This window comes from Dermacentor andersoni, chromosome 7 (assembly GCF_023375885.2).
Source record: "Dermacentor andersoni chromosome 7, qqDerAnde1_hic_scaffold, whole genome shotgun sequence".
In the NCBI taxonomy this organism is placed as follows: Eukaryota; Metazoa; Arthropoda; class Arachnida; order Ixodida; family Ixodidae; genus Dermacentor; species Dermacentor andersoni.
The window spans coordinates 176078597-176092452 of NC_092820.1; the positions used below are offsets into that span (position 1 = coordinate 176078597).

At 47.4% G+C, this 13856-nt stretch overlaps 1 protein-coding gene across 2 annotated transcripts in view; it reads right to left on the minus strand.

The window, feature by feature from the left end:
* Positions 1 to 13856, minus strand: part of LOC126533285 (uncharacterized) — a 109042-nt gene that overhangs the window by 53670 nt on the left and 41516 nt on the right. Inside the window, exons 4-6 of one of the 2 annotated variants that reach the window (XM_055071663.2) lie at positions 8179 to 8763; positions 3345 to 3405; positions 439 to 696 (exon numbers count right to left, since the gene is read on the minus strand). In XM_055071663.2, coding sequence (XP_054927638.1) covers positions 510 to 696; positions 3345 to 3405; positions 8179 to 8763 — 833 coding nt within the window. In that variant the 3' untranslated portion in view covers positions 439 to 509. Of the gene's footprint in view, positions 1 to 438; positions 697 to 3344; positions 3406 to 8178; positions 8764 to 13856 lie in introns of those variants that run through there. The other variant, XM_050180545.3, reaches the window with a different exon arrangement.

Genomic DNA, 13856 nt, shown 5'->3' on the forward strand with positions numbered 1-13856 from the left:
GTATGGGGGAGGCCTTTGCCCTGCAGTGGGCGTAACCAGGCTGCTGCTGCTGCTGCTGCTGCTGCTGCTGCTGCTGATGATGATGAAGCTGTGGGTCATCCACCCACTCCCCGTCTATTTGCCGAATCAGAGGTTTTCGGACCCGCACCGGGCGCTCAAAGGCGCCCACGGGATCGCCGTGAAAAGGGTTTGCACAAGGCATCTCTCTTGCGCGTCCGTATGCCGCCAATCGAAGGAATCAGAATACATTTCTTCCGCTATGAAACAAATGGTGGAACATTGACGACTTCAAACAACAATGCCTAAGCGCCAGTTGCATGCATATTAAGGCGAGAAAGCTAATATAGAAGCCCCGTAGTAAAGAGCAATCCTACAGTATCCCCAGCGTCATTGCGACACTGACAACGAGGAAGATAGGAACGTCATTCAGATGCGCAATTTTATTTTTCCTATTTTCTAGAAGTTGGATTTTCTTTTGCTTTGTTGCATATGTTCCCACATGCCTTCAATTAAATTAAGCTGTTAGTCAGCGGTATTCCTCGCTTCCTTCCTGCCGTCCCTGTTGATAACGGCCTCCTGGTCGAACTCGTCCATATGCACCGACTAGTCCAGCAAGATATTCCGGTATAAGATGTCGCGCAGCGTTTTTCCGCCTTGATACTGCACGATCCTAGCCGGTAAGCTTCCCGTTGTGCACTGAAAAAAATGGGCACCCTGAACATTAGTACTACTTGTTGGTCCCTTTTTAAGCACCCTCTCTCTCTCTCTTTCCGTGTTACAAACCGATACGTGTTTAGATCCGTAATAAAAGGCCCGTTTAAAGCGGTATCGGTGAACTCGTTCGGCTATCGACGTGGGAAAGAAATGTTGTACTGCCATGGCAACGATAAAAATATTTATATTCATACAAATAATAACAATAAAAACCGTCTGATGCACGCGGGCCTTCGTTTCTCTTGGGCCCAACCGACGCAGCTTCGAGTTAAGGGTTCCCTTGAGTGGGCTTCTGCAATTTCTTCCGACAGAAACAGAGCAGTACGTTCAATACGTTGCCTGACTTGTTCCTTGTCTATGCAGTTGCGCTGATTCTTCTCTTCAGCATAATGAACCAACTAGCACAGCAACAGGCCTCTTTTCGCCAGGCTATGCCACTGCAACCTTTTCATTTTTTTCTTTTCTTTTAAGTGCAAGGTTTAGCTCCGAGTTAACTCCGATCCCGCCCATACAATTACATGTAAGACCCTGAAATGCTTCCATGAGACATCATACCCTGGACCGATCCGAATGAAGTTGAAGCACGAAGTTTACAAACTCGCAACTCTGCACCAAGAACAGATGCCGAAGTTTTATAAAATGCATCTGTGCGAACATTCCAAGCGTACACACTTGAGATATAAAGCACAGCGTAAGTGAAATTGTTACGGTGTTTACGAGGGTTTCGTAGAAGTCATTTTCATAATTTAGTGGTACATTTCGGAGTGGCTTATACTATATCAGTTTTGTCAGCTTTAGGTGTATTATTAGTTGCAATTTACAAAATTGTTGTAGCGTTTTTATTGCTGAGTTACTGAGTTGTAAACTTGATACTTGATTTATTTTTCAATTCTTAACAATTCTTATTTAAAAAGCTTGATGGCTTAGATAAAAAGAACCGGCCGCCACTTCCTTCAGGTGCAAACAAGCTCATCAAATTCGACCCACTTGTTGCCCAGAAAAAGCTACTTCTTCGTGCTCACACAGAAGGAGCTCCCGAGTTAGAGATTCCTTTTAAGTGCGAAAAATACCTCCATTTCGCGCATTGAAAGCATTCCTGTGTTGCACAGGGAGACTAAAGCTAAAGCGCCATTCTTAAGAGGAAGCTTTAGCTCGGGTGCACCTATCTAAATAAATGTAAAAGAAGAATTCGTTTTTCTTGGCAACCACTGCACCAAACTTGACGAGGCTGGTTGCATTTAAAAGAAAAACTTAAAATCTAGTGACGGTTGGTTTCGAATTTTTTATTTAGGTCGTTAATGTTTTATTAAACATGGGCAAAAACCGAAAATTTTCAAAAGACGATACTATAACGTTTACAGCCCCGGAGCTCAGCAAGGAAAATGATAGCACGGTTCTGTGAATTGCATCTAATAGTACATCTAAAGCAGACAACATTGATATGTTGCACATGAATCTAAAAAAAAATTTATAATATGGAAATACAGCTTTTGCAGAACCCTTGTAGACAACGTAATAAATTCATGTAAGATATAAAATGAGCTATCAAATTTGTCTGCTTTGAATGTTCTAATAGACGCCGTTTACAGAAGCGCAATATCTGTTTTTGACTCAGAGCTATTAATTTGTAAACTTCGTGGTTCTATTTTTTTCAAACCTTCGAATTTTTGAAAAATCTTTTAAACAATATTCAGGCCCTAAATCGAAATTCCGCTTAAACAGTCACTAGAATTTAACTTTCTTTCTCAAATGCAACAGATTTCATTGAAATCAGTCTTCGCGTAATCTCAAAAAGGCGTTTTTGCGTTTGAAGCTTTAGCTCGGGCCCAACTCCGACGCGGCCTACTCAAATACATATAAAACGCAAGAACGCTTTTCTGAGATAACTCCTGGACCGATTTTAATGAAATTTGTCGCATTTAAGAGAGAAAGTTAAATTGTAGTGGCTGTTGGAAGCGGAATTTCAATTTATGGCCTGAATTTTTCAAAAGGATTTTCGAAAATTCAGAAGCCTGCAAAAAAAAAAAAAAAAATAGAAGCGCGAAGTTCATAAATTAATAGCTCTGCATCAAGAACAGATATTGCGGTTCTGTAAACGGCATCATTAGATCATTCAAAGCGGACAAATTCGATATGTTAATTTATAACTTACGTGAATTTATTACGTTGTGTACAAGGATTCTGCAAAAACTGTATTTACATATTCTTGAATTTTTTCATATTAATGCGTAACATATAAATTTTGTCTGCTTTAGATGCACTATCACATGCCCTTCCCAAAATTGTGATATCGTTTCTTTTCTTGCTGAGTTAGAGAGTAGTATACTTGATAGTTTCGTTTTCTGAATATTTTTAATTTTTTTCCAATCTTTAATAAAACATTGCCGGCATAAATCGAAAATTCAAAGCCAACAGTCACTAGATTTTAAGTTTCTCTTTTGAATGCAACACACCTCGTCAGATTTGGTCCAGTGGTGGCCGAGAAAAGACGAATTATCCTTTTACATGTATATATGCAGGTACACCCGAGCTGAAGCTTCCTACTAAAGCTCGATTGTTAGACCCATACATATATTATGAAACACATAGGGATGACGCAAGGCCGTTTGTAACATGCCGAAAATACGCACCTGCACTGTCCTGGCTTCTCGCAGTAGCCCCGGGTTGCATGACATCCTTGACCACACATGGCTGCAACAGATTAGAAGCAGCAAGTTACTAGTACTACTACCAGTGCTTTAGCGCAGGCAAAAATTTGTAAGAGCATGGATTATGGGGAACCAGCGCTGGAGTTTTCACGACACCTGCAGCGCCACCCTGGCGGTCAGAACGTGCACAATGCAGCCGCTCCCGCGGACGAAAATTGCTACTGGTAGCGGCGTTGCGTGCGCTGAAAGTCGAAGGAAAACAAAAGGACGCCGACGGTACTGTTGCGTATACTAGTGCCACAACTACGTCGGAATAAGGGAGGATGTATCCTTCTGCGTCTTTCCGTCTAAACCGTACGAACAAGAACGGAGGCGGCGTTGGATCCAAGCAGTCGGGCGAGCGGAGTAAGTTCCCGTCTTGTCGCCCTGTCAAGCGGTGTCGGGCTGGTTTCTAAATTGAATTTCGCGAGTGTGCTTGGTTTATTCGACAGTGAAGACGGTCAGGCGTGCCAGCCAGTACCAAACAGCAGAATCTGCAGTCGACATTTCGTCGGAAACAAAATGAGCAATAGCATGCACCATCCGGCATGTGTACCAACATTTTTCCTTCGCAATACCACCGCCAAGCTCCTTCCAATGCCACCACAACAAGCGAGCGATACGAAAGGTAAATAGTTTCCATTCATTGCCAAGAATTATGTGGCAGGGAAGCTGCCTTGTAATACGAGTTGTGTGCGCATACTGCCGGCGCACGCGCGACTAAGCCGCCTATGTTTTTAAGGATGCGCATGCGGATGAGGACTCGGCGCTGAGATGCATCCGGTAAACTTATCTAATAAGGGCTAAATGTAGCCAGGGTTGTTACGGATCAAGCAGCGGAGCACTCAAACCTTTGCTTGCCCGAGTCAGCTGATGCGATAGAGCTTTCTTCTCCATTGACTGCTGTGGCAAAGTAACATCAGAATTTCTTATGTCTAGCCAGAGAAGTATGGAATGTCTTCAGGCGAACTAATACTTCCGAAACCATAGCGCAGCAAGACCGGCGCCGTAGCTTCTAGATTTGCGAGGCAGACTGCCGCACAAGCATGGGAACAGCACACGGCGCAACCATTAAAGAAACACACGTGCTCGCCGCGACACACTGTGAAAAACATAACGCTTAAAAAGCTTCTTTCGTCATTCCTTCACTTGATGGCGCTAGCTTCTTTACGAAAACTGTCCACTTGAAGCGGTGCGAAAACGGAAACATGCGAACCATATGTGCGAACTATGAAACGGCCGCGGACGTGTCGTCTCCGTGTATCGTCTGGTCGAGCGGCTGGAATATGCCGCGTTTCGTCACCAGGGCGGCGTGCAACGCGCTCTTTTCGACGCGCCGCCTATCCAGCGCTGGTTCCCCATAGAAAGTATTTTGGTACACAGGCATCAGCCGCAGCCGGCCGCTCCAACAAAGTTCGGCCGAGAGGCCCGATATCGTTTAGTACTGCTAAGTCTATAACAGCAGAGGGAAGACGTGCTCTGTCACGAATTTCAAAAACTGCGACAGACTTGAAGGCGTGCCATGAAATATGCGCACGAGCTCCATCGGTTGCACTGCCCGCGTTGGCGACCGTTTGCCCTTTCTGCAGGGCGTGCACAAGTGCCGGCGCTGGACAGCCAATCTCTGGCCGACTGCAGCAACAGCACGGCGTTACCGATCCCGCTCGCACAAAATATACCAGAATGCACTTGAGCTTCGATAAAGTGAGCGCTACGTACAACCCACGCAAGCGCCACCGACATACTCGTCCTTCTTTCAATAGTAGCCAAGTCAAACGCGAAATACTATGGGCGGGCACCGCGAGTTTTCTTTATGCGCCGGAAATCAAACAGCATGCGAGCGATCACTCGGCCGCTTGCACCACTTCTACCCGCACGTTCATTCTAAAATCGTTGTAATCCGAACACCATTCCCAATTTATCTTATCAGCGCTGGCCACAACAATGACGGCGTCGGAACAAACCACCGTGGTCGGAGCAGGTCGCGAACAGGCACACGTCTATTCCCGAGCGAAGTCGTCGCATATACAGGTAATGACGGCAACAGGCGTACGGCAATAGCATCCTTACAAACTGGCAGTGTAAAAAGTAGAACACAGTATAATATACAGGGTAAAAGCAAACGTCACACCGCTACATTAGTCGCCTTCAGCCGGTAGGCTCGCACATAAGAAGACTTCAGTGCAGACAGAGAGGACAAATGAAATTTGCCTCAGCAGCTCTGGCCAGTATTATGTCGTCTGCCCGCTCGTTGCGCACCAGGAGAGCCGAAATAGTGGCTGTCTGAGCCGTGCCTGCGGCCGCGGCGGGCATTGTCAACAACGAGCAAACGCCGATCCGAAGGTGCTCAATCGTGGGCACGTGACCAAATATGGCGGCGCCCATGGGTATGGTGCTGTAAAGGGCCTATATCTGGGAAGGGGTGCTATATAGTCTGGTGCTTCACCCCTATACTGGGTCTTAACTTTACTATTGCAACATGCGCCCTAAAGTTATTAAGAATTAGTAAATATCTTAAGTAGCTACCGGGACGTTTCGGCTTATTACATGCACAAGATTTCCGCCTCTTCTTGAAATCTGTCACTAGGCGTTTTATTTTTTTTTAAGCTGCTCGAGCTCAGAAAAAAAAAACAGGTGGTATACACTGTTAAGAACGGCCAGCTGCAGTGCAAGTTGTGCCGGCCAGTTTCGACAGTGGCGGCAACTTTCCTTGGCGTTACGCTCTAGCCTCGTCGCCGTTGTGACTGAATGAGTTCGACGAAGCAGGCTTTGTGCCGCAACACGACACCGCCTACCCGATCGGGGGAGATGCCGCGGGAATATCTTCGAAGGCCTCTTCCCACGCGCCGTCCAAGACGCAAGACAATGGGCACGCGGCCGCGCTGTCGGGGTCAGCTCCGAGTTCTACGAAGTCCGTGTGACGTCGGTTCCGGACCGTGAACCTGTGTGTGTGTGTGTGTGTGTGTGTGTGTGCGTGTGCGTGTGCGTGTGCGTGTGTGCGTGTGCGTGTGCGTGTGTGCGTGTGCGTGTGCGTGTGCGTGTGCGTGTGTGTGTGCGTGTGTGTGTGTGTGTGTGTGTGTGTGTGTGTAAGCCGTCCCGCGGAGAGGCGGCGTGTTTACAATGACTGGACGAACGTTTCCGTCACTTGGGTACCGAGGGGAGGACCGAGTGTTTATAAACCGCTGTTGTGCGGCTGCTCAGGAGACTCTCTCAAGTAGTCATGTTAGACTGACACCTCTCTCAAACAATCATGTTGGACTGATGTACTTTCTCTTGCAGTCATGCTAGACTGATGTAGATACTGTAAATAAACCCATATTCCTCGTTCTCGATGAGAAGCAGTCCTTCCCTTCATCAACGTCCTCAGCGTGGATAAGTCGGACGACGGCATGGGCCAGCTACCTTCTAATTCATGCCCGACTCCAATCTTGACAACGGATCACGAGCGATGGGATTGAGCCCCCAATCCTGACAACACATACAACGCACACAGTGTGTTTATGCGACGACGACCTCAGACAAGTTTCGAGAAATACGGGTTCGAAATACGGCATGAAACAACTGCTGCTCTCTTCAACAGTTTTACTATGTTCACATAATACGGAACTGGTAGAAGAAAGCGTCTCTCTGTAGGTTTTGACTACACGAATTTATTCAAGCTGGTGCAAGGCAGAAAGTTTTTATTCTAATGTCATGATTTGGCTACTGCCCGACCTTAATTTCGAAATTTAAACATTTCTCCAAGTCATTAATTAAAACGTTAGTGTGTGCAAATTTATTATTAGTTTTATTGGCGATCATCGAAAAGATAATGATGTCTACTGCTGCTGTGGAGCTTGGCGGATTTCAAAATTTAGGTGCACACCTCTGCGCTTTTTCCGGCCACGTTGTTTATTGTTGCGCGATTTCGCATATGACAAAAAAGTGGCTTCAGACAAGCTTACACAAACCAGTGCAAACACTAACTATAATTTGCTTGTAAACTTTTTTGCACTGGGTTCTCTCAACAAGATCAAAAGAATACACAGACGTTTCACCAACTATGCAGGTGGCATCATCAGCACTCGGCATGGCATTATCACTACACATTTGTCCATTCATGTACTCATCAGTACTCACCTACGGGGCAGAAACCTGGAGGCTTACGAAATGGGTTCTACTTAAATTGAGGACGACGCAACGAGATATGGAAAGAAGATTGATGTGTGTAACATTAAGGGGATGAGAAGAGGGCAGATTGGGTGAGGGAACAAACGCGAGTTAATGACATCTTAGTTGAAATCAAGAAAAAGAAATGGGCATGGGCACGGAAGGAATGAGGAGGGAAGATAACCTATGGTCATTAAGGATTACGGACTGGATTTCAAGAGAAGGGAACCGTGGCAGGGAGCGGAAGAAAGTAAGGTGGGCGGATGAGATTAAGAAGTTTGCAGGAACAACATGGCCACAATTAGCACATGAACGGGGTCGTTGGAGAGGTATGGGAGAGGCCTTTGCCCTGCAGTGGGCGTAGCCAGGCTGATGATGATGATGATGATGATGTACTCATCATGCCACTCGCATAGGTGCCGAAACGTGTTTTCCTTTGATCTCTTGTTGAGTAGAGTCAGCGGAAAGAAATTTACGAGAATGAGTTCCCTGGATTTTGTCCTTGCTTTCTTTTTCAACTACAGCTTGCTATCGCAAGTAAAACACCAGCAGAGAGCACATCTCGCATTGCACACGTGGCACGCAATAGAGGATTGAGCCTCTTGCAACAAAAGATCGAAAGACGTACGGCGGTTGCAGAAGAAGCCGTCCCAGCCGGGCAGACAGTTGCACTCGAAGCTCGCGTTGCACGCGCCGTGCACGCATCCGGGCATGGGCGTGCAGCGGTCGCAGCGGCTTCCTTCCCAACCCATGCGGCACAGGCACTCGCCGGGCTTCTCGCAGAACCCGTGCTCGGCGTCGCAGCCCTCGGCACACACGGGCCGCTCGCACTCGGCGCCCGCCCAGCCGTCCATGCACTGCTTGGCCCCGCCCTCGAGGCAGCGGAACCGGGCAACTTTCTCGTTGGGCCCTGGGCAGCGCTCGCTGCAGTTCGCGCCCGCGTAACCTTCGACGCACGTGACCCTGTAGTCGACCTCGAGCCCCGGGAAGCTACGGTGCTGCCAGGCAACGCCCACGGCTAGGAACTCGTGCAGCGCGAAGCGCCGCACCAGCGAACCCAGCTCCGGGTTGTGTTGGTCGTCGGTGCGTCGCTGGATCCAACGTTCCGGAATGTCCAGGACGCGGCTGGCCAGCTGGAGGAACCACTCGGAGGCGCCCAGGCTTCGGAACCGGTCCACCAGGGGACGCCGCGTCCGGTGGTCCCGCCGAAAGGCTGCGTTAGAAGCGCGTGCAACGAGAGGGCTATGTGAAGTGCAGAGGCACGTAGAGTTTTGGGTCTATATATGTACATCCTATAGATACCTGCTAGAGAAGCGGACCGCGTATCGAGCGATGGGACGAAAAATCATTGAGAGACAGATATTGATTGGAAAGCAAACGGGTGTAGCTGATGTTCTACAGGGACGTGCGCAAAAATATCTTGCTTCACTGTTGTTGCTCAAATTTAGAAGAAATATCACATTTCAGAGTTCACGTCGTTCAATGTAACACATTGGTACTTTCAGTGTAACACTTTAGTTAGTTTCCTGTTCTTGAAGATAAAAATGCCGCAGACCTAATGTGCCCTGTTGTAATCTGTACACAGCGAAGCTTACGAGGTAGTGCTCACGCGCGCCGTCTCATCTGGCTCAAGGAGGCCCTGAACGAGGAGCTCTGCAGCGTAAAGTACCTTTGAACGCTATCAGCTTTATAAGGGTTGGAAAGAAGTTGCTTTCTGCGCCGCTTGTTTGGGGTACCCAACCTCCCCTTGGAGGCGCAGGTGCGACAGTACACGCGGTCGCCAGGCGGAGCAATGGATGCGCAACGTGAGCAGCATGGCAGAGAATCATGACATTTTGGGAGGACTTCAGGATGGCTTCAGAATAGCTAGGCCTGCGTTTGGATGATAATTTATTTGTTCTTACTCAGTGTATTGAAACATGAAGAGTAGAAAGCAGACCGACATATGTGGCCTTTTTAAGACATTACAGGAGCGTATGACAACGTAAATCACAACATTTTGTGGGATATTATGGAAGGGGAAGGCTTAGCTGACGATTGTCCACAGCTTTTGAGCGAGATTTACCTAGAAAGTACCGTTGGCATTGAATGGGAAGGGATGAGGAGCGAGGAGAAAGTTGATATCAACAAGGGACTGAGGCAGGGGTGCCCTTTATCCCCACTGCTATTTATGATGTACATGGTGAGGATGAAGAGGGCGCTAGAAGGAAGTAATATTGGGTTTACTTTTTCATACTAACAGGCGGGTACAGTAGTAGAGCAGCAGCTTCCAGGTTTATTTTATGTGGACGACATTGTATTGCTAGCTAACAAGCAAAGTGATTTGCCCCGTCTGGCTAATGTCTGTGGACAGGAAGGCAACAATTTAGGTTTGAAATTTAGTGTTAGAAAATCAGGTGTTATGGTATTCTATGAGAACAGTGAACAGACAGTGGAGATACAGGGCCAAGAAATATCTCGGGTAACAGAATATAAATACCTTGCTATATGGATAAACGAAGGCAATGGATATATGGAAACACAGGAAAAAACCATAACAGTCAAGGGGAAGAGAAATGCAGCCATAATGAAGCACAGAGCGCTATGGGGATACAATAGGTACGAGGTCCTACGAGGTATGTGGAAAGGTGCAATGGTTCCAGGACTTACTTTTGGAAATGCGGTTGTTTGCTATAAATCAGGGGTACAATCAGGACTCGACGGGAACCAAAGGTCAGTGGGTCGCCTCGCATTGGGCGCTCACGGGAAGACTACAAATGAAGCTGTGCAGGGTGATATGGGCTGGACTAGTTTTGAAGTGAGGGAAGCTCGCAGTAAAATTGAGTATGAAGAACGGCTGAGGAATATGGAAGAAAGTGAATGGGCTGGGAGAGTGTTGAGGTATTTGAACAGAAAAAAATTTAATTCACAGTGGAAGAAAAGAACTAGGAAGCTTGCTAGCAAGTCTGCGGCCTGTCTGGTGTGCAACACATCAACAAAGAACCTCAAGTGGAAAGTCAGAGAGACTGAGATAATCTCATGGGTGTCGGCAGTGGAAAAGAAACCTGCCATGAGTAACTACTTAAGAGGAAAAAACGAAATCAGGAAAGAAACCATTTATGATAACTCAAGGGGAAGCTCATTACTTTTCGAAGCGAGATCGGGATGCCTTAGAACACGCACCTATAAAGCGAGATATAAGAAGGAAGAAGAAGCATGTGCTTGCTGCGGTAAAGCTAGGGAAAATACGGAGCCTGTTTTATTAGAATGTGAAGACGTCTACCCAGCGGTCGATTTAGGCACCACTGGCCTCCTTGAAGCCCTTGGGTTCAGAGGGAGCAGTGGTAAAGCAAACATGTCCGCAATAGACATTAGTAAGAGGCGACTGGAGGATTGGTGGAAGAAAAGTAGGGAAACGACAAAAGACGGAGACGTACGAAAGTACAGTTCGCAATAGGGGATCAGAAAATTTGGGCGTGGTAGTTCAGAGTGCATTTTTTTTCCCTTTTTTCATTGTTTAACCTAGGTAGGATATTAGGCAGTATAGTAGCAAGAGCTTGGTGGCGCAACCCACCGCCCCGTTCCAAAGGGGACGCTCATAATATCCATCCATCCGTCCAGTGCAGTAGACCGGCAGTAAGAGGCGATTGGAGGATTGGCGGAAGAAAAGTAGGGAAACAACAAAAAACGGAGACGTACAAAAGCACAGTTCGCAATAGGGGATCAGAAAATTAGGTTGTGGGAGTTCATAGTGTTCTTTTTTTATTGTTTAACCTAGGTAGGACATTAGGCAGTATAATAGCAACAGCTCGGTGACGCAACCCACCGCCCCGTTCGAAAGGGGACGCATAACATCCATCCATCCGTGCTCCAGCACTCCCGACCGTCATCGCAAAAAGAGGCACGTTTTCGCCGCCGGACGACACACTATCCTATTCCAGTACACCATACATATACCGTTATTCTCATGACGGCACAGCGCCTCTTAGGAAACTCCCATAGACGGTGGCGCCAGATTTCCCTCTAAGTGTTATAGTGAGAAACTCTATGGTGTGAACCATCGCTCCGAGGTGGTGCCGCCGTCCCGCAGCCAAGTGTAAGCTATTCGGCGAGACAGCTGCAACAGAGGCGGTGCAGGGGAGTTCGCAAAGATTGCTTCCCTTTGAAATGCAAAGTCGCCTTCGTTCATGGCGACGCAAGCTGCTGCTACCGCGACGACGGTAGCATAAACTTGTGTAGCCGCCTGCCAGTAGCTGCAGAAAACAGCCGTTCAGGGAGGGCTGCCATCTGTTGCCCGCTCCTCTGCATGCATGGCTGGAAATTCAAACGCAGCTGAATGACGAAGCTCTTAGCGTGTACGCCTTCACCGAAACGCGTCTGCGAGATCTGGAACAGCCACCTGTTATTGTCGATTTTGTATGGGAAAGGATCAACATAATGACTGGATTGAGGAAAGGCAGAAGTGTAGGAATGCTAATTGGACAAGGTATTAAGTGGCAAAGGGCGAAAGGGACATGTAAGGTGCATTTATGAAGTAGGCGTGCATGGGAAGGACAAAAAAGTCACAGGCATGCGCGGCACACGCAGCAGTCACAGCGTAAGCCAGAGGCCAGAACCAAGTCGTATTCACGAGAATGGTCTGAACTCTTCGCCCGGCGTCGATGGCGAGCTGCGGCTTGTCCTGCTCTCTGCACAGCGGTCTGCCCAGTCCGATGTTGCCTGGTTGCAGCCGCGCGCGTCGTTCTACGAATCGCTTCTTCAGCGATTCGTAGAGGAGGCGCCATAACGTGTACCGAAGAGCAAACGCAGGTATCCAGACTACGTGGCGCATGTGCAACATCCTTTGACCCGTGGCATGGCACGTTGCCTTTGATGGTGGCGATGACAATGATGGCGTCCCCTTCGAAACGGGATGGTGACAGATAGTCGCCTAGCCTGCTACATCCATGGTCAGCTACATGCAGCATGCAACTGCTATAGCATTTGCATGCGACATGTAGCAGTTGCATATATATGTATTCAACTTCTACATGTCGGGACACCTTATGGAATATAACGGAAATGCAATGCAAAGTTTGTACGTATCGATGCTACGCGGCGCGCATGTCAAATGGCACAATACAATGGTAATGATGCCGATGCTGATTTAATGGCATTCTCTTCGAAACGGTACGGTGAAAAACAGTCACCTAGTCTGCTTGAGGTAATCTGGTATGTCATACATGTTTTCATTACATCAATGTTTATTCATCTCCATGATCTTCTTTTCCTTCCACAGGACTTCTGGATGGATCTATGGATGTTATGAGCGTCCCCTTTGGAACGGGGCGGTGGGTTGCGCCACCAAGCTCTTGCTATTATACTGCCTAATGTCCTACCTAGGTTAAACAAGAAAAAAAAAACAAACACTATGAACTCCCACAACCAAATTTTCTGATCCCCTATTGCGAACTTTGCTTTTGTACGTCTCCGTTTTTTGTCGTTTCCCTACTTTTCTTCCACCAATCCTCCAACAGCCTCTTACTATAATCCCTACTGCGTACATGTTTACTTTTCCAGTGCTCTCGCTGAACCCAAGGGCTTTAAGGAGGCCAGTGGTGCCTAAATCGACCGCTGGGCAGACGTCTTCACATTCTAACAAAACATGCTGCATAGTTTCCCTATAGCTTTGCCGCAGCAAGCACATGCTTCTTCTTCCTTCTTATATCTCGCTTTATAGGTGCGTGTTCTAAGGCATCCCGATCTCGCTTCGAAAAGTAATGAGCTTCCCTTTGAGTTATCATAAATTATTTCTTTCCTGATTTCGTTTTTTCCTCTTAAGTAGTTACTCATGACAGGTTTCTCTTCCTTTGCCGCCACCCATGAGATTATTTCAGCCTCTCTGACTTTCCGCTTGACGTTCTTTGTTGCTGTGTTGCCCACCCTACAGGCCGCGTACTTGCTGGTAAGCATCCTAGTTCTTTTCCTTCACTGTGAATCAATGTTTTTCTTGTACAGATACCTCAACAGTCTGCCAGCCCATTTACTTTCTTCCACATTCCTCAGTCGTTCTTCATACTCAATTTTACTGCTAGCTTCTCTCATTTCAAATCTAGTCCAGCCCATACCTACTCTCTACCTAGAGTCACTGGAAAAAATTTCAGAGTACCGCAAAGGTCGGGATTTGACTGGCAACACTGAGCGGCCACCGCCATATACCTTCCAAGCCGACTGCGTCGCGGGAAGGCCGCCGTGTTGGAAGAGCTTGATATTCGGTGATACATCGGGTTGAGTGTTTACTGAAGTACAGATACTTTGTGCCCGGAGATAATGGTTGCTAAGAACGAA